General features: G+C 39.5%; 1 protein-coding gene across 7 annotated transcripts in view; it reads left to right on the top strand.

The window, feature by feature from the left end:
• Positions 1-26,111, top strand: part of LOC114062271 (sodium channel protein type 5 subunit alpha-like) — a 216,818-nt gene that overhangs the window by 33,355 nt on the left and 157,352 nt on the right. For 5 of the 7 annotated variants that reach the window (XM_027893534.1, XM_027893533.1, XM_027893532.1 and 2 more), the window contains exons 2-6: positions 7,596-7,914; positions 9,615-9,733; positions 14,921-15,010; positions 18,561-18,689; positions 23,535-23,626. In XM_027893534.1, the coding sequence (XP_027749335.1) occupies positions 7,648-7,914; positions 9,615-9,733; positions 14,921-15,010; positions 18,561-18,689; positions 23,535-23,626 (697 nt within the window). In that variant the 5' untranslated portion in view covers positions 7,596-7,647. Of the gene's footprint in view, positions 1-7,595; positions 7,915-9,614; positions 9,734-14,920; positions 15,011-18,560; positions 18,690-23,297; positions 23,390-23,534; positions 23,627-26,111 lie in introns of those variants that run through there. The other 2 variants (XM_027893531.1, XM_027893535.1) reach the window with 2 other exon arrangements.

Raw genomic sequence — 26,111 nt, 5'->3', positions numbered from 1 at the left:
ATTGCATTAGAGAATAAAATTATAGTACCAAAATTTCATAGCATTGACGTGAATGTCACTTGAGAGTTATCACTGTGGGCAAGGAGAGGTTTGTGGAACCTTTACGTTGACTTGGAATAAAGTAGATGAAAGGATGAGATAGTTTTCTTGGCTAATGAAAAGGAAATGGATAGAAGTGGAGAAGGGTGGGAAGCTGGATGTATCACAGGTGTGTGGATAGGGTGGAGTTAAGTGAAGGATGGTGGTTGTGGAGCAAAGTGCTCCTGCTACTGCAGATTGGGCAGAACCTGATGTATTGCCTCGTGTCAGTCGGATGCAGGAAGGGGACCTGCCACCTCCCACAGCTTGATTTTGTATGATTTGGGGCTGCCTCTCCCAGCCTTTCACATCCAATTTTTTCTTGACCCTTCACCTCAGCCTGTTTTTGTTCCTGTCACTTGAAAGAAGAAAAACCTATATTGCTCCATTCACTATTAAAAATGAAGTTTAGTTGTTATGTCATGTTTATCTCCTAGTTCAATGTTAATATTGTGAAAGAGGCCCTGGCTTTGCTTATAGAGTTTCATCCATCGTTTTTTAATGTAAACATGTCAGTTCTGATGATTGGCTTTTATAAGTCTGTTGGTTTTCTGCTGATGAAATGTGTCTCCATAACTTAGATGGGAGGGGATCAGGGAATCCTTACCTATAACTTTGTGGTAATTCGTCAGACAGATTTCCAGCCATGGCTCCTTCTCCTCTAGAAGCATGCAGCCAAGATTTTTCTGGCCAGCCTAAAGCTGCTTTCTGTCTGTGGCATAACTATCCCATAATGGCTTCAGAATACATTTTAATGGCTGTTTTACAACTTCCTATATCCATCTTTATGTCTTTACAAAACACTCTGTGAATAAAATGGACGAGAGTTGATATATTTTATTCATGTGAGCATCCAAAGCACCTAATGGTGTGACCACTTTACATTATATTTGGCACAACATGGAGTTCTCCTGTAGATTTCTTATTTCTTGCTCCAAAGGTAGTGACTGCATCCTGAGCTGAAAACCTTCCTCTTTCTGGGTAGCTCTTTCCAAGCTCTTTCAGTTCAGAGTAGCAAAGCAGAAATCTTTCCCTGGATCTGAAGGCTGTGTAGTTTATAGTAAAATAACTCTGAGGCCAATTTCTAGTTAATTAAAATAGATGTGAAAACCTGTTGGGTGCATAGAATTATAATTTTCAGCAAAATATAGAGATGTGCAGCAACTATAATGTGCTGTTTCCATCTGGCTTATTTATGTCATTTGGGTGCAGCATAATTTGAAAAAAAAAAACCCACCTGAAAAGAAATCAGAATATTTTTAGCTCACTAAAAATATATGTTTTATCATAAGAGAAGATTTAGGGCCAGCATTTAATTCTAGGCATAACATTTGTCATCCTCAAATACTCTTTCAGTATCAGAATGAAATCTTCTGAATTCATTTCCTTTTAGCACATGTTAGCTTTCTTTATTTTATCAATAAGTCATTGGTAATGTCAGAATGCCATGATTCTGATGAGAAAGATGCCAGAAGAACTCATTGAACTGGATTTAAAAGAAGATACTGTGTAGGCAGAGCTGGTTGTGACGAAAGGCTGGTGTGTTGGTGACGGAGGTTTTGGTTTGGACATTTTGTGCTGTTTGTTTGGTGGGAGTTTTTTTCCCCCAACAATGTGAATGCAATGAATTCTCTTAAATATTTATTTCTGCCCCTGGTCAGCATCCATGGTGAACAACAGGGCTCATTTTAGGAAACGTGTTATGCAATGTCATATCAACCTGCAGGTTTGTCTTGTGACACGGGCAGCAAGAGGAACTCTGTCTCACATCTCTTCCTGTGTGTGTTTGGGCTGATTTCAACACTGTGCTTTGCCCGGGAGATCTTCAAGAGCTAAACATTTCAGCCGTTCCCATCAGATTGTTGTGGAATACAAAAGCTTTCCCCTGCAGACCAGCCATGGGAGCCTGCCTGGTCCCCACCAGGCTTCGGCTTCTCCAGCACCCCTTTTTTGGATCTTCAACTCTGAACTCACCCAACAAGATGTCTATGGGTGAAGGAGCATTTTCAAATTGCCTTCACAGGTTGCAAAAAGCTCAAGATTTTGCAAGCAGCTCCCTGCTAGCTTGGTTACCTTCTAGGCCATTAGTTTAATAATTCAGTTACGTACTCTCTGGTGCTCATGCTCTGGGTGTGAAGGCGCTCTTTCAAAAAAAAAAAAAAGCATTTCCATTCAAAATATTCCTGGTCCTAATAGATCACTTCCACAGATGTGACTTCCCTAGGATGGGTAGAGCTGTGGTGATTTATGGCAAGTTGAAATGTGGCTGATTATACGCGTTAGGAAAGTGTGCTACAAAAACAATCATTTTTTATGGTCTTGACAAAATTATGCTTGTTGGAAAAAACAAACAAACCAGATATCAGTTCAAGTAGAAGTAATGAGTGTGCTGTGTAAAATTTCAAGGACTGTGTTGTTCAGTTGCCCTTTGTTTTGATGTGAGCACACAGGCCATCAAAGTGTGTGCTAACAACCACTGAAATTTTTCAGCTAAAAGAGAATTTCCCATGACACCTCCTAGATGTGAAATGTGAATTGTGCTATAAATATAAGTGAATTAAGTCTCAAAAGGTTATTTGTTTACTGTCAGTAAAATTATGAAGTGTGTCTAAGTCACCTAGATTACTTTAGCTTCTTGATCTTTATTTAAGAGGTCTTTATTTGATCTTAATTAAAAACAGGAGTTCTCCATGAAGCCATTGCTTCATGGTTTGAATAAAACTTCCACGTGATCCGATATCAACTTGTAGTCCTTTTAAATGTGATGATTTAAATGTTTGTGCTTGTGTGTAAATTTATGCATGTGTGTTTGTGAATCTAGACCAGTGACATTAAATTAGATGTGTCATTGTTCTGGTTTTTATTTCCCTAGCCTATTATTCTTATGTTTTGCAGTGCTCTGCAGGTCAAAGGAAAATGCCAAAGAGATTATATGGAAAAGGAGGGGGAAGAGGGGAAGATGACTGTGCTCCATATAATCTCAAACACTGAAAAGAAACCCATCCACATGACTGTTTCTGATACAGCAGTTAGGATTGCAAAATCTTTATTTAGTCACAAACATTTCTTAAACAAAAGGAGAATTTAGGACTCTTAATTCTTATTTTGTGAGACTTTGGCCTAGCAGAAATATGCGTGCTGCCAGAGACTATCATCCCTCTCCCCAACCCATGGCTGGTAGTAGCTTCTTGATTAACGCCATGGAAATCTTAAATAAGTACAATCCTACTCAAGATGAGAGTGTGTGATTTTATCTAAACTTCTGCCTGCAAACGCCACATTCACAGTGTTCATATTTAAGTTTGGTTCCTTTATTGCCACTGCCAAGTGTTTGAAATATATGGACACGTGTCCTTGATACTGTGTCAGGCCACTTTTTGGTGTTGTGCAAGCAGGAGATGGAGGTACAAGAAGCCCTGAGTTCTCTGAGGTCAGTGTCCAACCAACTGTAGTGCACAGCAAGGACCTCATTCTCCGCTTCTCCTGTTGCTTCTGGGGAACAGGACCTCCCTGCTGGCTGGTTGGGACATGATGAGAGGTTCTGGGTTCTAGGATGGTGGCCTGAGCCCACAAAGCCCATGCCAGAGCAGGAGGGCAGCGAGCTGGAGGTGAGCAGGAACCCCTTCCCCCTGCAGGAAACCTGCTGACCAAGTTTGCCTTTTGGGTCGTGGTCACCCATCCCAGGGAGTCAGAGAAAGGTTTGCAGGGCATGCAGGTGGAGTTTTGAGAACCTGAAAGGCCTTTTGAACTGGAGTGGCTGAAGCCTATGACAGTAAGTTTAAAACTGTAATGGCAAGCAGCATTTATCTTTCTGAATAAATACAGGTGCTAGAAATGCCTACTTTGTTTGTACTGCTCTCACTTCTTGCCATGCCAAGGAAAGTATGCATCTTGGGGCTTTATTTTCATATGCACATTCTGTTTACATAACCAGTACATTTTATCAGCCAGAACCGATGTTAACTGACAAAGCAAGAGGGAAATTTTCATTCTGTGCATGGTGATATCACAGAAACAATGTGTTTGAAGCCTTGTACTTCAAAAATATGCCTGTGAGGAATGGAAAAATCCAGGCTCATATTGTAAAAACGTGAGTCACAACAGCTATTATCTCTTAAGAAATGGCATTCCAGCTCTTTGATTCAGTCATTGATGATTTCCCTTTTTAAGCTGAGGTTCTTTCTTACCCTTTTAAGAAACATCTGGGCTAACCCTGGCTATTTGTAGAAATGTTTGCAATTCATAGATTAAAAGAAATTAGACATAGAAAGGACCCATGAAATTATCTTGTCCATTTCCTGAAAGCATATGAAATTGAAAAAGAATTGTGCTAAGTATATATATATTAAAATTTGGAACTTTAGCTTATATACAATATGAAGACAAAACAAGTCAAGAATTTTCAATAGTAAGGATTCTGAAACATATCTTTTTTTAAATAAAAAATAAATAGAAGGCTGAAAACAGTCTAATGACGGTTATGTAGGATTTTTCAGTTCTTTTTAGGCAGTTACCTTTCTGGCATTTGTAGATAAAACTGAAAAGATCTGGTTTTGACCAGTTTGAATTTGATTCAATTTACTAATAAGAAAGAGCTTTAAGCAAAAAAATTCTCTTTAGAAAAAATAATTAAAACTTCTGAATGTGATTAGGTTTTTTTTCTGGCTATTTTATCTCCCTCACCATCCCCTATCCTTTTTTATTTCTCTTTTTTTAAAAAATATTCAACCAGTTCTGTTGCCCGAATGACTTCTCTTGGAAGTCTTTAGGAAGTCTGAGAAGGATGCTTAATATTACAGTGGATATTCTAGGTTTTTGTGATGAAGCAACACCCGTGAAAACTGTGGTACTTAGTAGAGACATTCCACTCATTCTCTGACATCTCAGCAAGTACTTGGTGCCCCTCATGCTATATGGACATGGAAATAAGGTGTGGAGGTGGCTACCACCAGTTTCCCAGCAAAAGGAGTGTCTGTGTAGGTTGGAGGCAATCACCCATCCCATGCTCTGAAGCACTGGAAGCAGGGAGTTGGTGTGATATGGATCTGGGGCACCTGCAGATGTACAGGGGTATTAACAAATAGAAGTAGTCTTTCTTGCATGCACCCAGATTCTGCAGCTGAGGGGTTTTCTCAGTCAGAGGCAGCATCTTTGTGTTAAAACCATTTATGGACCTTTTGCCCTTTTATTTGCCTTTTGGCTTTGGGAATCCTTGCCATTTGTGGCCAACAAGCTACACAGGATGACTCTGCACCACGTGGAAAGTGGCTCCAGTGGTTGTTTCAAATCTGCTTCTCTGTGATTTCATTTGAAGTTTCTCCATTCTTGTATTATGAGAAAAAACAAACAGTCATTCCCTATTCACTGTTTTTACAGAGCTCATTATTATCTGGACCTCAGCTAACAGCCCACAGTGTTCTCCTCTCTGGTTTAGAAATCTAGTCTGTGCCCTTCCAGCAGTGATGATCAGCCACTGATTTTCACTGTCCCCTTCAGCACTGAGGCAGGTTTCGTTTTGAAGAAACAAAAACTGAAAGGACAAAACCCAGATAATTTTCTGGCCACCTGTATTGATGTCATCTGTAGAAAGTGAAATTCTGTTTGCTCACACTGGTGCTGAGTCACAAAGCGGTGAGCATAAGAAACTCAATTTGTGGGAAAGCTTCTAATTTCCTGTTTTTCAGGAGGAACGGGATAAAACAAATGACATGGAGGGGAGAGGGGAAAGGAATAAAGAGAATAAATCCAAAAAAAAGAAGAATATCAAAATACTCGAACTCTGGGAAGACTAATTTATTTTAGCCCCGCTTGTTCAAACCAGCAATAGTGCTGAGTATAGTGTACAAGCTTCAGTAAATCATTCCTATATGATAGACTGTGATCAATGACAATTTAATGAATTCATTTTAAAATGAAGTCAGAATAGGAAAAACAGTAGTTATTTGAAAGAGTACTTTACTCAAGTAAATTGAGTCAATAAATATGCTATTTGTCATGCAGGGTCCAGTTAAAGTCTTGTTTGCTAACAAAAATGCTGTCATCACAAAGCCTAATAGACACAAACTATCTGGAACTATCCATTGTAAATAGACAAATACCATCTGAAAGCAGAAAACAACAATTGAGGCTGAACAAAGAACTGGATCTTGCACACGTTGCCAAATGCTATAGGGTAGCCCACCTCAAAATCTACTATTTTGTTTGTCACCAGCATGTATTCTGAGTTAGTATGAATGATGTGGTGGTGGCAAAAAAACAAGGTCTGTTATTTTTCTGTGAAATGAGTTTTAATTGTTGCGTAGTGAGGGCTTCTCTTGCTGGAAAAACATACCTCTAAAGTCACTGTTAAATTGCAAAATACGGCTTCAGTGAACTTGGATGGATTTGTGCAGACTACTAGAACAGGGATAAGCTTCATCTTTTTTCGAACAGTAGTTTTACATTAATTTTCACAGCTATCCATGTTGTTTAGCGCAGATACAAGAAGGCTTTTTGTTCGGCTGTGCTTTTCACGCTTGGCTTTATTCGTGTAAGTTGAAGAGATGTGGCAATTCTCACTTGTTTTCATTCAGGCGGAGACTGGGAGTTTTAACAGTGAAGTACCATCAGGCCAAGATGGCCAAACTTCCCAGCTTTGGGTTAGAATCATAGAATCAAAAAATATCCTGCATTGGAAGGGACCTATGAGGATCATCGAGTCCAACTCCTAGATGTTCAAATCAGTATTGGATGGAAGGAGCCTGGTTTTCAGATGCAATGAACTGGCAGCAGTTGCTATCCAGAATCTTGGAAGCTTGACCTGCTCTCATGAAGGTCCCAGGGCTTTCTCAGGCACAGTTGGGTTTCCAACATCCTTCAGATTGAAGGGCGTGGAGAAAAAGGAAATGCTCAAAAGTTTTGACAGATATCTTGAAGATGGCATTTCCTATCCCAAAGGAAAATGAAAATTACATTGCAGAAGCCTAAGACAGAGATTATGAAGAATTTCTATTGGATTTAAGAATCTAAACTTGACCCTTCACTCTTTAAATTTGGAATAGAACAGCTGGGGCATTTTTAGATTTCGCGTCATGTGGCCGGAGATCGGCTGATTTAAATCTGCCCTGCAGTCATCTTAGGCACATTGTTCACCCACTCCCAGAGCTGCATTTTCAAAAATGAGTTAGGAATCCAGATCTCTGTGGCTTTCGATGCAGCTTAAGCTTGTATGAATCTAAGTTACTCCTTAGTTTCGATTTAGGATCCTGAATGACTGAAAAATTGAAGAATATTCTGCAGTCTACCTACAAAGTCTTTTCAGCTCTGACCATGTGTGATTCCTTATGGAAAGTACAGTTTCAGTAATGTTTGTTTTCCTGGATGTTCTATTAAGCACCTAAAAACAGATGAAGACTTTCCTGATAATAAATAACCCACAGGTTATTTGTTTGCTTGTTGGTTGGTTGATTTTTCATTCTGATGGCTTTGTTCTTCCTCGTTTTCTCCTGCCACTAACTTTTCGGTAACTTTTATTTCAGCTGTTTCCACTACTAGGAGTAAAGACCAGTAAAGACAAAGCAGGATGAAAAGATGGCTGACTTCTTGTTACCACCGGGTACTAACAGCTTCCACCGGTTCACGCCTGAGTCCTTGGCTGCCATTGAGAAACGGATCGCGGAGAAGCTTGCGAGGAATGCGAAGCAGGAGTACAGAGAGCAGCTGGCCGAGGAAGAGAAGCCTCAGCCTCAGTTTGATTTGCAAGCTTGCAAGAAGCTGCCCGATATCTATGGAACTGTTTCTCCAGAGCTCATTGGGGAGCCCCTGGAGGACATCGACCCTTTCTACAATGATCGCAAGGTGAGCCCCAGCCAACCGTCCTTCGTGGCTTCTGCTAAAGCACAGCCACTGTCTCTGTTTCGGGTGCTCTGCTTTTTATCTTTCTACAGCCAGTAAAAATATTTTTTTTTCCCAGAGTTTTGGCATGAGCAGGGCTCCCAGAAAACCACTAAGCAGGAGGGCAAGGAGGGGTAAAAAACAAAATTAGAACTTGTTGTGTTTACAGATAACCCTGAGTATGAATACACAATATCTGGAAAGAGCAGAGCAGTAGCTGAGTTAAATTAAGCCAGAGGTTTTATCTGCCCTATCTTGCCTTCTGCATGAGCTGTGACTTTTCACAGGTCTGTTGTTTATCACTGAAGCCCCTTAATGTTAAGGGCTTCTGGGTGACTTGAGCCTTGTGCAGGCACTCTGCACAAGAGCAGGAGGCACCTCCACAACCGTTCCTGGAGAGCAGCATTTCTGTTCCTGCTGAGGAATATTTCGATTCCATTTAAGATGACCAAAACAGAGTTGAAGGGAGATGTGTGAGTAGCGTGTGCAGTGCTGGCACTTTGCAGAAGGGTAAACTTGGTCCCAAAGTGAGCATCACCTGATGAGGGATCACGTGTAGGCTGGACCAAAGCCACAACAGTGCAAACAGCTTCTGTCAAAAGGCTGTTGACAGCAGAGCTGGGCTGGTTGCTTACTACAGTTTGTTCCCCTTTCAAAACATTTTGTAAAACGGCGGACAAAATAAAGCTTGGAAGCACAATGCGTTTTTAGGCAGCTTCCAGTTCTTTCAGGTACCAATGCTCCTGATTTTGGGCTGTGCTGTTTCCTGTAAACATTGTTGGCCATAATGCTACTTCTATTAAAACAGTGTAGAGGCTGGTGCTAGAGCTACAGAATAAAAGTTAACTGAATAACGACAAATAGATTACTTACCTGGAAGGGCCAGAATTAATTTACCTTTTAATTTGCCTGCTATCCCCGGGCACAAGCAGCAGGATATAGATTTACCATTTTAGTGTCATGAAGTTTTTAGACTCAGGGTGGGTGATTTGCTTAGATTTTATATATTTGGAATCCTGATTCCTTCTCTGAGTGAATATTAGCTCCTCTATGCTTGTTGGGGCATCTTCAGAGCTCTGCAAATCGGGCCAGCATCCAATTCACCTTCGCTTTGAATTTTATATAACTTACAGTATTGTTTTCCTCTGCCCATAATTTTCTGAGTACAATGAGAGTGCCTCAGCTCCAGGGTCAGATCCTGCTGTGGAGCTGTGTCTCGTGCACCTTCTTACTTGGTGAGACAAAACACATTGAGAGCAACAGTGCTCAAAGTAGAGAAGGTGGAGTAACAACATAGCAGGGTCCCAGCACCTGGGAAGAAGAGCATCTCGTAAGTTCCTCCACCACATTTTAATCTCCAGGTCACTTTTATTTTTAAAGGTGATTCTGCTCTCTTCCCAGACCCTGATGGCGATGTTGCATGGAACTCTGTAAGGGCTGAAAGGACTAAAAATAGTTGGGATATGACAAAAGGACGGACAACAGCTCTTTAGGGAAGGTCTTGGACAAAAGATTTCACCAAGTGAAAAGGAATTTGGGGTTCTTGGGAGGGAAGGGGGGAAAAGTATGGGATACTGGCAGGAATTTCCCAGTGGGGTGTGGGCTGGGAAAAGCTGAGTATAAATGCAAATACTGAATGTTCTCATTTTCGTTTTGTTTTCCAGACATTTATAGTACTGAACAAAGGGAAGACAATCTTTCGATTTAGTGCCACTCCTGCCTTGTATATACTTAGTCCTTTCCATCCAGTCAGAAGAGCAGCAATTAAAATTTTGGTACATTCATATCCTTTCTGTTGATTTCCCTCCTCGTGTATTTTATATGGGTTTTAAACACAGATGGATGGAAGTCAGAAACCATTTTATTTCATTAAGTTGTTTTAAATCTTTTGGCTGAATTTGCTTGCACAAGCAGAAATGCACTTGGATTTTTGGTTTGTTTCATTTTATATTGTTATGTGAGCTATAAAAATGACTGTATTATACTGCTGGCATCAGATAATGTGAACTGCACTGGAGAGTCTGGTGAGTTTACTCAGGATTAAAAGATGTGAAGGGACTTACCATCTTTACTGAAGAGTCAGTGGAAGAAAGTGGGTGTAGTACCTTAGAAAGGAAGAACACCAGGGGAAATCTACACTAATGGAGATCTTTGCTACCAAGCACTTCAGCAACTTCTGCCAGAGATGAAACTCTATGACACCATATGCAGACACAATTTAATTTTTAACTGCCTCAGAAGGGATTTTTTTTTCTATCTTGAAACAGATAATTTAAAAAAATTGTTTTGTTGATTCTTTTCAGGTTTGAATATCAGAATGTGTTATCCAGGCAGGAAAAAAAGCTCAGGCTGTCCTGCTGGGCCTTCCAACAGAAGGGCGGTGCCTGATTTCCCCTGACTCTTGTTCTGAAGTCAAGTGAGAAACACTGCAGTGGTTGGTTTTGCTTGTTCTTTTAACAAAACCACGGAAACATTATATTCTGACATAGCCACATCTCTCTGACATGCCAAATTGACCCAAATATTCAGCTTTGTGTGAACATTACTGAAAACACACCCTTCTTTTGTGACTTGGTTGCTTTCTCTGTGGTGCATGTGGGAGACCTGGCAGTGATAATTCAGAGACTCCACATGCTGCTGTGCTCATTCTGTGATGTTTTAGTGATGGAAATCCCTCATCTGCAGTGCTCCAGTCACCACAGAGAACTGACTAATAAAGCAGGTAGCATCTTAGAATCACTGGTTAATTATCAAGTTTCAGGAAAAAAAAAAAAAAAAACAGGCAAAGAAACCAAATTCCCAGTGTTCGTCCATGCAGTGAGGGAAAAAATGTGATATTATAGCAAAAGGAAAAAACAGGTGATGCTTCTAATTGCAATAATTCTATGCAAAAAATAATATGTTATATCAGCCAAAATATTATTGTGGTTACTAAGAATACACTGTAGAATTCTGCAAAGAGATTTGCTCATGGATCAGATTATGCGTGTGAGCAGTGCAGCATATGCTGCCATGTGCCTAGAGCTCACCAAAGTTTTTAGGTGCAGTTACCTCAGCATAGCATTGCTGAAGTTAATAAAGGTCAGTGCATTTGTCCAGGTATGGCTAAGAGAAGAATCTGAAAACTGAGCTTCTTAGGAAAGAAGTGTGAATATTACCTTCAGCTTTGAAGGCTTATTCTGTCTTCCCCTCACTTTCTTCTACACTGACTGGTGAAGCCAAGAGGTCATAGGCATATGTAGCAACAGGACCTACATGCCCTTGGTATCGGTCAACCAGAAGATAAATAAGCAAGAAATCCTTATTGTTTTACTTCCAAGGACAAAGACCATGGAGGAGAGCATTTAAAATATTTATCAGGAAAAAAATTCAGTCAGATGAGGAGTGTAAAATTTTGGGAGTGGCAGGTCTCAAGGCAAATATAAATTTAGCTCCAGAAAGACCCGAATTACCACCTTGTGTTGATAATGCCAGGATATCCAGCAGCTCAAGCTCTGGCAGGCATGGGCAGGAGACAGCAACTCCAGTCCCAGTGAAACAGCAGCGAAGTTCCTGCATTAGGCACTGATTTGTTTTCTGTCAATAAAGACCTTTTGCATCAACCTGAAACACAAAGGCCAACGGGCTGAGCAGGCAGTCAATATCCCAGGCAGAAAGGAGCCTGAATCGGCAAGTGCTCAAGCAGATAATACCCCAGACATGAATCTGGGAACCAGATCTATCGTCTTGCGTGACTGTAATCAAGCAATCTTTATTTCCCCCAGGGCAAAAGCCGAAAAGGAGCATTAGCAAATGGTGCCCTGTCACGTAAATATCTGAAGCAACTTCTTTAGTAGATGCCATAGTTCAATTTTCAACCATTGAGTGTGCTGTGAAGGCCAACAGTAGAACAGAACAGAGAGTTCTTCCTCTGAGATAGCAGGCAGGGTAGATTCTGTATGTCCACTGCCCATCCAGCTAAGCCTGATAAGTCTAGCCTTCCAAAAATACATCCTTCCAAGGGAAAAAACATTCCCAGACTCCTAGCTATGTGAATTACTTCAACTAACAACGTATCCTTAAACCGCTCCCAGGTGTTTCTCCTCTTATTCAGAGTCTAGGAGGCCTCACAAAAGGACCATGACCAGAAGGTGGCCCTGGTCCATTTCTGTCACAGAGGACATGGGAAGTATAGAGCTGCATCCTACTGGATGAACATTTTATGCCTTTTGCACCATCAGCTGTTATTAACATCTTTATTTACAATCTCCACCTATTAATGAGAATAAGCCACTGGTAAAACTTCATCAATGCTTATGTTTAAAATACTACTCTCAGTTCTTGCCTGCAAGAAAAGGACCATTCTGTGGTGTCCTTAGTTCATCCAAGCAGTTTTCTGGCCTGTATAAAATCTGTAGCAATTGCTATTTCTTGTTTTTCTAAGTATTATAGCCAGGTGCTCTGAGTTCACCACTGATCAAGAATGGGGGTTTGGCCAAAACTACTTTCCTTGATGATAAAATTATAGACTCTGGTGCATTAGAAAAAGAAATTTTAAAAAAAAAAAAAAAAAAAGAAAAAGAAAAAGAAAAAAAAAGAAAAAGAAAGTAAAGATTTTTGCATCTTTGTTCATGTTTTCTGCTCGCAGCTTTTCTCCCATCTGATTTTGCACACTTTCCATAAGGCAAAATGAGACCTTGTGAAGCACCAATTATATGTACTATTCATTGGGACTAACCTTTGCTTGCACATATTATATGTAATTCGGCAATGATCACCTAAAGAGCCTCTAGTATTCAGTCTGCTAATTAACAATTATCCATCATAATGAAGTCTAGAATAGAAGTGTGCCGTGGTTGACTCAATATCTTTGTGCTAGAAGATAAAATTTATAACTTTTAGAACCAGCTTGTGCAAAGCCTATTCTGTAACCTCAGATTGGAAATAATAGGTTTAATTTATTGCAGAAAGGATCCTGATGAGTAGCTTAGTATATTTGGTTTGTAGGCTTTCAAAAAATTTGATTTAATAGCAGTTCTAAGATAGGGAATACACAATGCTGCTAATATAGCTTATCTCAATTTTATCTTCTTTACTTTGTCCTTTCTGAGTAGATCATCATCACAGACTTTTCCTAATGCAAGCAATTGCAGTAGATTTCAGGTAGGAATGCTAGTTTTCATTCTGTAGGAATTTCTGTTTTCTTTTTTGTTTTGTTTTGGGGTTTGGGTTTTGTTTTTTTCTTTTTTTTTTTTTTAAAGCAGACCTCTAACTTTGGTGCATAACCAGCTGAAATGTTTCATTCTTCTCTGTTCTTTGTAGTTTTCAGCTTGGTCATGAAATCCAGATTGAATTCATAGTGCATTTGTTGTCCCAAAGCTGACCCTTTACCTTTTCAACCGGAGTTCTCTGGTTTGTTCTCTTTGGTGCTTGACCTCTGCCTGTAAGTGAGCATCTTAGAAATCTGTTAGATTTAGTTTATAACACAAAGAAACAGAGAGATATATAAATCAAACCAGTGATCCTGAATTCCTGTAGAGGAATTAATTTTCTTGGAATTGAAGTATGCTATTTGTTTGGCAAGATCTGAATATACCACTTGAGTTTGCTGTGCTTGTTTTCATAGCATTTCATGGTAGCTGAAAAGGTAATCCAGTGTTTTCTAGGCTGGCTGCAACTTAAAACTAATTGTGTTAACCAGAATGGCACAACTCATAGAAACATATCTCAAGCTGACATGAGAAAATGTGACTGGATATTGGATATCCTTCCCAGTCCTTCAGTAGGAGGTGTTGGCCCAGAAGTGGAAAATGTTTGTGAGATGAGCAGTCCCTGTGAGTTCAATTACTGCTTTCTGCGATGGCCCTGGGGAATACACGGGTTGGTTACTACCAATTTAACCTTGTAGTTGCTTATGTGGCCCGTTGGAAAACGTTCCACTCTTTATTCATCAGAGATTTTTGGTTCTGCGAAAGGATAAATTTCATGCAAACATTTAAGGATGTAGGTTTGAAATTATATTTTTCAATCACTATTCTCAAATATAAACACCAATGGAATCAGTAAAGAAGCAGAAAAAAACCCTTTTCTTTTTTTTTTTTCCCCAAAGAAAGCAAAAGAAATGTATATTTGGATGTTACTTGTCTTCTTTCCCAGTACCATGGGACCAATTATTTATGCAGGTGAATCCCATCATATTTTTCAATTATTCTTTTTTTTACACAAAGTGGCGTGTGCTTTTAGGAGAGCCATTCAGTGAACTATGTTTCCCATTTCAGGAATTTGATTTAGGGTGTATCTTTTCGTATTTATGGCCTCAGCTTAGCAGCCAAGTGCATGGACTATACACGTGGGAGGTTGATTTTAGCCTCCAATTAGGGAATCTGGTGCCTCAGCTGAGGCAGGCAGCTCTGCAGATCGAGGCTGTGTATTTGCCAAGCAGGTTTGCAGACCTAACCTTAAAAATCAGTGCTCTGAAACTCACACTGGCTTTTGGTAAAACTTTTTATTGAAAGTGAGACCTCAAGCCCGTTAAAGAGATTAGGAAGACCAGATTTGTGACTTACCCTACTGCCTGAGAAATGTTTCAGGGTGCAAAATAAAGTGGGAATTTGCAGACACAGGTTTTTCTGTAGATACTTAAATGAGACTAATCCCTCTTTTCAGACAAAGTTGTGCACCTATGCACATTGTCATCTGACCAACACAGCTGTAAATTTGGGGTATTGTGTTTTGAAAAGACTGCAGAGTCAGTGCATTTGTTTACTGTATAAAGTATGTATAAAAGATGTAGGCAAAGAAAAAAAAAAAGCAGGGAAAGTTCCATCATTTTTCCTGTTTATATAACTATTTGTCTACTTATGCACTTGCAAAAAAATGTTTATTGTTCTTTAAGCAACTTGCGAATTATGTTGTCACATCTTGTGTGAAGGGACAAAAATTTATGAAGTCTTGTATCATATGTATTGTTTTCCTTAATCTGCCTCTTTACATTGTTCAGTATGTTTATTATGTGCACTATTTTAACTAATTGTGTGTTCATGGCACAATCAGAGACTCCGTCATGGAATAAATATGTTGAGTAAGTATCCTTGCTGGTTTACAGCTGCCCTGTCCTTATCCTTCTTTTTCCATTCATTGTGTTCTTATTTTCATCTTGTTTACTGTCTAATTTATTTCCAGCAATGCTGATCATGGTATCTGCCCTCACAAAATGTTTTTCCAGGTAGTTTTGTTTTTTTTTTGGTTTTTTTTTGCCTGTGAAAACCCCCTTAGTAAGTAAACTAAAAGTTTTTAGTCCATCTCGTAATTCTTGCTCCTTCAGTGCTACATCTGAATAAAATCACATATGAGGACAACCCTGTTTGAACCTGGGCAGACTTCCACAGTTCTCATGCAAGAGATTTGATAGTTGGACACATCAGGGTAGGCTGATGGAGCTTAAGCTGAATTCTTTCAGAAAATACTTCCTGAACACATTAACTCTATCCTAAAACTGAAACTTACTGGAAGCAAAAGTTTCTTCTGGACTGAGCACATCATGAGAAGTGTCCCCTTGTAATCATTTTAGGAATATTTTATGAACATAGAAGCGTCTGGGAACACTTTTAGGTGAATTCCTGTCTTTTTAGCTTGTCAAGCCTTCATGAACTATAGCAAAGGTGTCCACTTGTTGTGGTGGTTTTGTGTTTTGTTTTGTTTTTTTAATTAATTTTAAGGGAGGTAAAGGGGTTTCAGAAAGTCCATTTCATTTCTTTAAGTTACTTTAAAATATTCCTTTTAGAAACAGATACCAGATGCACATGCTAATCAACCTACAGTGCATTAAACAATTATTTTGGCTCATTGAACCAATCAGAACCCACTTTTTATTTTTGACTGACATATGATAAACACAACCATCTGCTGCTTCTTAGCCTGGTGGTTGGTCTACTCAGGACTGTAAGGAAAGACAGTGAAACGCCCTTATTTAGGTTTCTTAAAATCATGCAGGACACATCTTCTAGGCCATAAACTGCTAATTATAGGCAGCACTGAACCAAATATTTCATCAGATCACAATAACATCCTAATCCCAGGATGTTTCATGTATTTCTGTAGAGTGTGGTACCCTCAAGTATGTCTGTGGTTTGTCCTTTCCCTTGATGTTGTCCTTTTCCTATGGAAAACTGTCATACAGTACCATGGCCATGATGAATTCCACTGAATCATGGGCATCCCTTCCGTGTGAGTCAAAATTTGGTCTGTTGGTCTAGGCTGGGAATTCAAACATTCTGGAGGGAAATATCAAAATGCTTGTTTTGTCTCCTGTGAGCAGGAAAATGTGGATGATGTTATCAGTGCATCAAGCTGAGCGTGCAAGAAATCAAGAGCAGAAATGAAACTGCACACATGCAGCATGGAGTAAATCCTTCCATGTTTCCTCTTCTCCTGTGTCCCCTCGTATCTCTCAGCTTTTCCTCCTCAGGTGCATAGAATGAAAGCAAAGTCAAGTACTTTTGAGGAGCAAAATAACTCAATGAACTGTAATTCAAATTGATTAATATTGGATTTGGAAAAGATACATTTAATCCATTTTGTTCTGCTGTTTCAGAGACTCATGGGGGATAGAAGAATAACCTTGTGTAAATATTTGTCCTAGATATTCCTTTAAAACATTTTCCTTACCATTTTGAAAATAGAAATCAATTCAGATTCCCTCCACTAAAAAAAAAAAAAATTTAACCCCCCCTGACTTCTGTTTTTAAAGAAGCTGTTCAGTTGCTGGAGGACTTTGCCCGATCCATTTAGAATTAGATGATGATTATACAATCAATTAAACCCATCTGACATGCTGAATAAATACAAGTGCTTTATCACTTTAATGAGCTTATGTACCGTTAAGTATTTTTTTTAGTTCTTTGCATGTGTTTTCTGCCTGTGTTACTGAATACACACGCTTAAAGAGACTGTCACATGGGTGACCTATATTCGAAATACCAGAGCAAAATTAAGTAGGAGCCGTGAAAAGTTGGATTCAAGATAATGCTCAAGTGTATGGTCGAAGAGATGGGAGAAATATTTAATGCCCACTGTTGCACAGAAACTGTCCTGCTGATCACCATTTTGAGATGAAGCATACTGAGGTTTTATAACATATGCAAGTAGCTCTGCTGTGCGACACGATGGCAGGAGGACATGAGATTTGCCACTGTCTGTGTGAGTGCCCAGTTGCAGATCAGTGGAATACAGCTAAGAGGAAACACCTCCATTTTTCTTCCTTATATTGCACCTTTAATTGCTTACACCTTTTTTTTTTTTTTTTTTAACCAGATAGGAATCTCAACTGCTACAATTTTTTTTGTGTGTTTGATGGCACTATTGTAGCTACTGATGTTGTGCCAGCGTTTCTAGCAAAAGCCCCTAACATCATGGCTTACAATATTCATGTTTTAGCAAATTTTAGATGTTTGAGTTTTTTTTAAAAGGCTTTGGTATCATCTGCATCTGCATTTGGAGAAAAGGGGTAGGAAATGTCATTGGCAGATACTAAACATTTATTTCTTTTATTAAGATGTGGCCTAGAATAAATACCTAGTCCCACTGGGCTAGGGTAGAAACGTTAAAAAAGAGCTGTTGTATGCCCTGAACTCTGTCTCTGATGGTAGGTAGAGCCCTGGGTGAATACAGATCTGAATGCTATAAATCAGGTGCATTACTGTCCTCCACAGTGATTTTGCTAAATTTTATTACAAGTGTCAACTTTATTACAAAAGGTAAGATATATGTTCTAGCCCAGAACATCACTGTCAAGAGGCTGTTGCCAATAACTTACAAGGGGGGAAAAACAACCTCATGACTCCTTGGCTGTCAAGCAGGTCAAAATTACTACATATAGGTTTTGGGTGGGAGGTTTTTTTTACTCTTTTTCAGTGAGGGTGTTCTGTTGTTTAATTCTCCAGGCTGGAGTGGTTTGCCATGGATAGCAAAACACAAAGGAATTTGCAGAACAAATACTCTTTTCAGCTAACAAAACCAAGTGGTGACTTTTTTTTTTTTTAACCTGCTGTACTTCAAAATGTCCTGGGTAGGAAGAGATGAGAGGTATGAAGGGAACAACCACCCTCCTTCAAATCAGAGAAACAACAAGGATTGTGACATAATGTTCCCAAGAGAGGCTGTGGACTCCCCATCCCTGGAAGTGTTGAAGACCGGCGACCTGGTCTAGTGGAAGGTGTCCCTACCCATGGCTAGATGGTGTTTAAGGTCCCTTCCAACCCAAACCATTCCATGATTCCCTAATCCACTCCTCTTTCACCAGTGATTGCAGGCAGAGCTTCACAAGTCCCACAGCACAGCTCAGCAGTGTAGTGTTCAGGCTTGACTTATCGAGTGAGGATTCATCAAGGTACACCCTGTGGTGAAAATTATCTTCATCCCGTGGCTGTCAAGAGCCCTTTCCCATTTCTTACATGTTGCTCATTCCACACATGAGGCTGCTCATGCACAGCCCAGTGCTGCAGCCATGACTCACCTGAGCAACCCCACTGAGACGGGCAGGAGTGTCTCACGTGAGCTGAGTGTGTCTCTGCCATTCCTGTCTTACTCCTTGCTAATGCTCTTTGCTCATCTTGGCCGCTTTTTTTCCCCAGATACACTTTCACTGGCATTTACACATTTGAGTCGTTGATAAAAATATTGGCAAGAGGATTTTGCATGACAGAATTCACCTTCCTTCGAGATCCATGGAACTGGCTGGATTTCAGTGTTATTGTTATGGCGTAAGTAGCACTCCTTTATATTTTTCAAGATAGTTATATGCAATAGAACTTTTTTAAAAATTGCCTGGCTGTTATTTTTTTTTTCCACTCATATTTTACTGAAAATGAGAAGGGGCTGAAGTGCATTATGATGGAGGTATTTTTTCCTGAGTGGCTTAAGAGGAAGGAGTTAGAGGAATCCTCAGTTCTGTTCTTTCAATTCACTAGACTATTTTCGAGAAATTATTTACTCTCTCTGTGGAGCACAGAGAGTTTGTAAAATATCTGTGATAATGCCTATCTAAGGTAGTTTTGAGAAGCTCCAGACCCCTGAATAGAAAGTATTGTGTGACTGAACATCCATGTATTTAAATCCTTATTTATACTTTATCTATCCATAACATCACCAAAGTTGTTTTCACATCCTTATCTTCACAAACCCTCTTCACCCAGACAGTAATTACTATTTTACTGCAATAGAAAATTAATTTATAGGCCTCTGAAACTTGTTATATATCTTGGGAATAGAAATTTGGCCCCCACCATGATATTCCCCTTCAGCTGTATATTTCTACCTAGATTATTAGAGTTCATTCAGGACATGTGGGATTCTGGTGCTTTGAAGGAGGTGATGGATTTGTGGCATCCAGACAGCTAAAAATACACAGGGGTAGGGGAACAGTCAGCCAAGGCTCACAGGGGACACAGGGTCAGCCCAAGCTCTGGCCAAAGGCAAATGTCTGACACTGTCACTACTTCCAGCTAATCTAGAAAGCCAGATTTTCTTCATAGTCACAGAAGAGAGAAAAGCGTGCAAAAAATGCATGTAATCTTTAAGTAAAAGCCAGGAGAGACGCCTGAAAAGCTCCATTTCCTAATCATGGAAGGACTTCATCCAGTCTCCCTGGTTTTTTTCTGTTTAATGATACATGTAGTCAGTTCTGGGTTTAGGTTAGTTCTCCCTGCCGTCTTTGAAGCTCATAATTCACAGCACTAAGCAAGATACAAGTGTGTTAGCACTGACATTTGAGCTGAACTGCTGGGATTGTGACATTTGAATGGAACCAAAATTGGGAAATAATATTCAAACACATTTAGCTCACGTGCCAGTGAGGACCACTGAAGCTGAAAGCTTAACTCTATGTTAGGCCACAGGGATCAGGACCAGTTTTCAGAGTCCAAACCTCTGGATGACACTTTTGATCATATAGTTTAGTTTTAGGCAGTTGTGCAAAGAACAGTTTGATGGACTCCGTGGTCCTTATGGGTCCCTTCCAACTTGAGCTGTTCTGTGATTCTGTGGTCTTTGGCAGAATTTAGCAGAGCAGCGTGAAGGTGTGGAAAACCTGTGTGAACTTCCTTGGGAACACTCCCATTTATTGCAGCAGGCTTTGGACCAAAGCCAGCCCTAGGCCAGGTCCTGGTATCTGTTACTGCATTCCTATGGATTTGGCTGAACTGACATCTGGCTGTTATGATAAGCTTTTAAAAAAACATTCAACGCAGATGGGGAGAATCTTTTGGAGGTCAGCACACATTAGGTGTTTTTCTCAGCTTGACTTTTCCTCAAGCATTGCTAAGTGCAATTTACCTGCAACATTTAGAGGCAGGAAAGGACAAAACAAAACAAACCCAAAACAGAGTACCAGCCTGCTCCTCTGTCTCCTTCCATCAGGTGGTTGGTAAAAGCAGCAAACTCATCTGTTTGTGAGTTGGGACATGAGGTTTTTTGTAGGTCTTAGAATTCAGCACAACATGGAGAATTTTTGTGCAAGGGGTTCCCTCCTTTCTAGGGAGTTTTTGACAGTAAGTTAGAAAGGAGCAGAGAAAAGGCCAGGAGGAGCCACAGCTTGCAGCCTTGACCATCAACTTGCTTCACTTCATCTTCTTAACTCAGGCAGAAGTTGGGGCATCACCCCTGACTCTGGGAGCTCCTCTGGGAGCATCTCATATGCTGTCACTGAAATTCAAGTCAGTGTGGGGCACTGACTGTTTATCCCTTAAATTCTGTCCACATAATCTCTGGGTTTTTGGAACTTACAGAGCAGCAAAGATGTGAAGGTTTGCACAGACTTAGAAGTGGACAGTTACCCACAGGTGAATTATTCACTCCCTGTCAGTAGGAACCAGGATTTGGTGCCCAAAGGTTGTGGGCTTACCCCTATTTTTTCTTTTCCAACTCTAGACTTGAATGGCCACTCAGTGCTCCAGCCCAAGGATTCATGAAAACTTCCTTAAGGCTTCTCTAATGAGAAGCTTGGGAATGTGTGCTTTCTTTCTTAGCTACATTTTAATTTTCTTTCCAAATGATATTTCATCTCTTAGTCAGAAGGTCCCTAAACCAGGGGGACCTGCAACTGCAAAATATCAAACTTCTTAACATCAAACCATACCCCTGGCTGCTCTCTTCAGAACCAGCATCCATTCCTATTGTTTCTTACTTTAAGGCATACTATACTAACACTTTCAGAATGGAAAAAAAAAATTGGAATTCTGGAATAGAAAATAAATAGGAAAGTGCTTCCTTGAGCCTACAGGCAGCAGTGAGAGAGTTAAAAGTGGCTGCAATATGATCTTCATATGTACAATGAAACCTCCTTCCCAAATATGCAAGCAGCAGACAGTACAGAGCTTTGGATAATGGAATCTATTCTGATATGATTTAGCCTTCATATAAATCCAATTTGCAAGTAATTTAAAGTAAGATTGATCACACAGGTAACCCTGGTGTTGTCTTTGCTTGTAGCTAGTGTGCTGCTGGAGGTGTTTCTGTATCTGGAAACGAAGAAGGCTTGAGGATTCAAAATGGAGGAGGCTGATAAGGGGCCATGAGATTTAGATGGACAGAGGGTTTTGAGCCAGCAGAAAATCTGATTGTGTCACTGATGGGTGTTATAGTGGAAAGACAATAATTTGCTTTAGAGTTATTGCAAAAAAAAACTTCTGACTTTCTCTTCTGGGCAGAAACAGCACAAATTGGGCCACAGAGAGTAGTTTTAAATAGCACACTAGAGAGTAAGAAGTGCCATAGTTCTCCAGGGTTTTCCTCCCATCCTATGCCAGCAGACACAGCCATGGCTTGTGACCCTCTACTGGGCCATGGATGGATTCAGGGAAAATTACGAAACTACCCCTGTTTAGATCTCTCTTTCCCAGACCAGCAAGTACTTCCCAGGATGGGTGAGGGAGAGGCAGCTGAAACTCGGGGTTGGAAAGTGCCCTGTCAAGAGCTTAAAAACAATAAGCAATTTCCTGGCTAACAGGAAAATCCAGGGTGGGAATTCCAGTTGGTTCTTGCTCCCCAATACAGAGGAACTGGTCTGCTGCAATTTGATGGAAGAAATGGCTAAAATAAATCTTAATTAACTATTACAAACAAGCAGCAGTATTATTTGCTTCATGTGCTTGCTCACATATTTATAATATGATTTTACAAATCTCTGGTCAGCAAAACCATATTCATGTCATATTGCTTCTCCCCAAATTACATTTTTCCACCACCTTTCATGCTGCAGAAGAGTTTGGGGGAGGAGCACTGGGTAAAGCTGGGGAGGAAACAGGTAAACCTTTGACCAGACTCCCCTATGAGATCATGAAGAAACACAATATTGCTCTTCCAGGCTATAATCTGGATTAGTAGATATGGAGAGGATGCTTTGTCCTCCCCAGAGGCCTTTGGACAAAGCCCACTTAAGCAGGTTTTGTAAAATAACCAGGTGAGGTTTTATCTTAACAAACAAATGCCTCAAAGAAGTAGAATATTTGAATGAAATTTAATGGAATTTTAATAGTGAAATTCAAGGGTCCAAGAGCTCTTTAATTCCGAGGGTGCAGTGGTGATTATGCTTTTACTGTATACCGACTTGGAGGAAATAATTTTGTACAACACTGATAAGACAAAGCTCATTCCATGACTGACCCTCCCAGAAGCATTTAGCTCAGATGTGGCATGTGTCTCCAAGGATGACCCAAACAGTCATGGCAGGGAAGAGCTGGGATTGGTACTTTGATCATAAAGAGTTTTTACTAAGATGGCAGTTACATTCATTTAAACTCCATCTTCCCGCAGCCAAAGGATATGAATTTGATGTACAAAACAAAATGCAATTTTAAGCATCTCTTGAAACCAACATCTGCTTTACAACAGAATACAACATCTTAAAATAACCCAGTAGAAGTGTTTGCACTGATATTTTCCAATGTTGTCCTATATGTAGTTTTCAGAAGCTATTCTGTGAAAATTGCTTGGGTATTTGAAGCTTTTATTTTATTTTTCTAAGAGCAGCAAAATAACCCTTAATATTTCCTAGAATGTAAAGAATTTTTTTTTTTTTTAAACTACATGATGGTAAAATCTTTAAAGTATTTATTGCCAAACAGCACGATAACAAAGTTCACCCGGTAGTTTTAAAGAATTGATGCCTATTAGATAAGTTTAATAGTTCAAGTAGCATTTGAAATAATGTGTACTAAGAAAAACCCGGGACAAATGGCATCAAAGAACAGCCTGAAAAGTGGATACACCTCTCATTTGGCTGTGTTCGCTCCCTGTGTATGAATGCTTTCTTCATTCAGGCAAGTCTCATACTCTATTGTATAATTCCAAATAACTGTGACTTAATTCTACAGGTATGTAGGAGAATTTGTGAATGTAGGCAGTGTTTCACCTCTTCGGACTTTCAGGGTATTGAGAGCTTTAAAAACTATTTCAGTAATCCCAGGTAAGAAGCCCCAATCCTTACGTTTTGGCTCTCAGCTACAAGTGATTCTTTCTCTGTCTCTCTTTGTCCCTTTGATTGTTGTTGGTTTTTTTTTTTTTTGGCTGGTGTTTTGTCATTGTCTGTGTGTGACTTTCCCTTGTTACAGATACATAACTGAATTTGTGGACCTGGGCAATGTCTCAGCCTTACGAACGTTCAGAGTACTGCGGGCGCTGAAAACAATCTCAGTCATTTCAGGTGAAAATCAGGTTAAACACTCCGGCTGCAGTTAAAGCCTACATGCCATTTCCAGTAGCAAACACCGTAATTACAAACAACTAAAACCATAGACACTGATCAGGAAATGGAGGAATGTAGGGAATGTGACCTGTCAATAGAATACATTTTCTTATGTGTTTTTTTCCGACACGGTTTCTGTGGGCAGAAGGAATGGGAGTGCCTCCAAAATTACAGACCTCACCAGAGGAGTGCTGCTGTAGGAACAGTGGCTCGTGAGTCACATACGTAAAGTACCCATTCGTGAACCATATGAAAATGGCAATGGAACTCTTTTAAAGCCTTTGGATATTGATTTTTAAAAATGGAAGGTTAATGACCTCAAAATGCGTGTTCATGTGTAAGAGTGCACCGATAGAGGAATCTAAATCTGTGCTATGAGCTGAGGTTTCAAGACTGCAGGCACAGATAGCCTGATTTGTCATGGTGTTTATCCAATTGCATGTGATAGAAACACTGTTAAAATTTTGGGTCTTGAAGAGATCAGAGAACTTTTCAATACTGATTTTGGTAGGTCCAGCATTTCATCAACTCACATTTTCTAGGATATGATTTCTCCGCTCTTCCCCTCTCTGAAAAAAAAAAAAAAATCAGTGTTTTACTACACATCTGGTAGTGAAAGAAGCCCTTTATCGAATGTTACTATTTTAAAAAAATATAATTAAATTTACTATTAAGTAATTTATGCAGAGATGAGTCCACTGAGGACTAACTGTAAGACAACACTTTCTTGCCAAGATTTATCTATGGACAGGTCTCATTCAGCCTCAGTGTTTAACGTCTCCAACCTGCATGACAAGGTAGAGAAGATAGCAAAAACCATGCATGGTATATCCTACCTTTGATAATCCTGAACAGATGTTGGCAATTACATGTCAAAAAATACTCAAAACGTCAAAAGAACTGCTCAGATGTTCACACACAGCTCTTTAAGGTTAGAAGAGCTTTGCCACCCCCTCTGTTATGCACGTCCACACTGTAATATAAATCCAACCAAATTCTATGATGTAAACTTATATGGACACATATTAAAACTAATCATCAGCACTCATATGGAGTATAAGCTAGAAATGGAAATTCTGTAATGAAAGCGTTGAGAAAAAATATGTATGGATTTAGAGTTTGCTCACTTATTCCAACACCAAGGTAATGACAGTCAGGGAAATTACCGGGAGAGCAAGGTGCTTTTTGTTGAAAATGAATGTCCAAATATAGATTTTAAAGAATACTCTAATATGACCATTCTTTAGGTTCTTAAAGCCAGTACCTGTCTTAATTTTTGCCTTTAAGTTTTAAAGAACGATCTATTAGCAGAGAGGGTTTCTTTTAAATTTTTCTCCAATTGGATTTCCATTGAGAAATTATTTTTATTTTCATTGGGAGACAAAGCTGAGCACAGTTTCACAGATCATGTGGGATAGTAGTGGCTAATCAGAGGGAAAGCCAGAATTTGTTTGCTAGTGTCCTTTGCTAGCAATTTGAAGACTAACTTGGCAGGACAGCCATCTCCAGGGGACACCTTTCACCTTACATCTTGTCTTAAGTTTGAGCCTCTTCAGAGCAGAGCATGTCAATTTTTCTGAGTTATATATATAGCAATTTTCTGCTATCCTATATCAGAGGGGGAGCTGAAGCTTGTTTTACATCAAATGATAAAATCTGACTTAGTGGGGAAAAAAATCTGAGTATTGAGATTCAGAAAAACATTATTTGAAAATACACCAAACCCCTTCAGTGACAGTAAACACTGAGTTGTTCCATTTGTTGGTTAATAGAAAAAAAAAAGAAAAAGAGTATTATTTATTAAAGTCATACATATTAACTCATATTCTCTTTTTTCCTTCTGACTGAATATTTGATTAGTTTTTTGATAACTGAATTTTTTATGTACAAGTCACTAAATTATTTGGTGACATAACTACATGAAGATATGCTAATAGAATATCTGGCCTCTGATTTTATCATCAAGATTACCTGTGCACTGAGTATGTTTAAATTACAAATGCAGAGAGCTACAAATTGCCATGGAACACCGAGCTGCCAGTGAAACATAGCTGAGGTGGTTTTTTTTTAATGTTAGCAGATAATTTCAGAGGTATCAGTTCATTTTTCAGTTAGACACATATATTTTAAAAGAAAGATTGGACATGATGCTGTGGTTTATTTAGAGATCAGTCTGCATTTTTAGTGATAACATAGGCTTGTGCTGAGGTGAAATATTTTCCTCCAACAGGCCTAAAAATGAGAAGGTTATGAATATTAATATCTTTCACGAGATTTTTTGGGTTCCCTGCAATAGACCGGAGAAGGTGGTTGTTATTTTTGCCACTTCTCAGGTGAAAAACACTGAGTTGTATTATCCTTTGCTAATATCTAAGCTTTTCCTCAATAAAATTGATCACACTTTTCCATCAGGTACTTACATTTACACAAACATACTTGGGCT

The sequence above is a fragment of the Empidonax traillii genome, unplaced genomic scaffold (genome assembly GCF_003031625.1).
Source record: "Empidonax traillii isolate 1590-97213 ecotype Southwest subspecies unplaced genomic scaffold, ASM303162v1 scaffold393:size534744, whole genome shotgun sequence".
NCBI classification, from domain to species: domain Eukaryota; kingdom Metazoa; phylum Chordata; class Aves; order Passeriformes; family Tyrannidae; genus Empidonax; species Empidonax traillii.
This window is presented reverse-complemented; position numbering and strand designations above follow the sequence as displayed.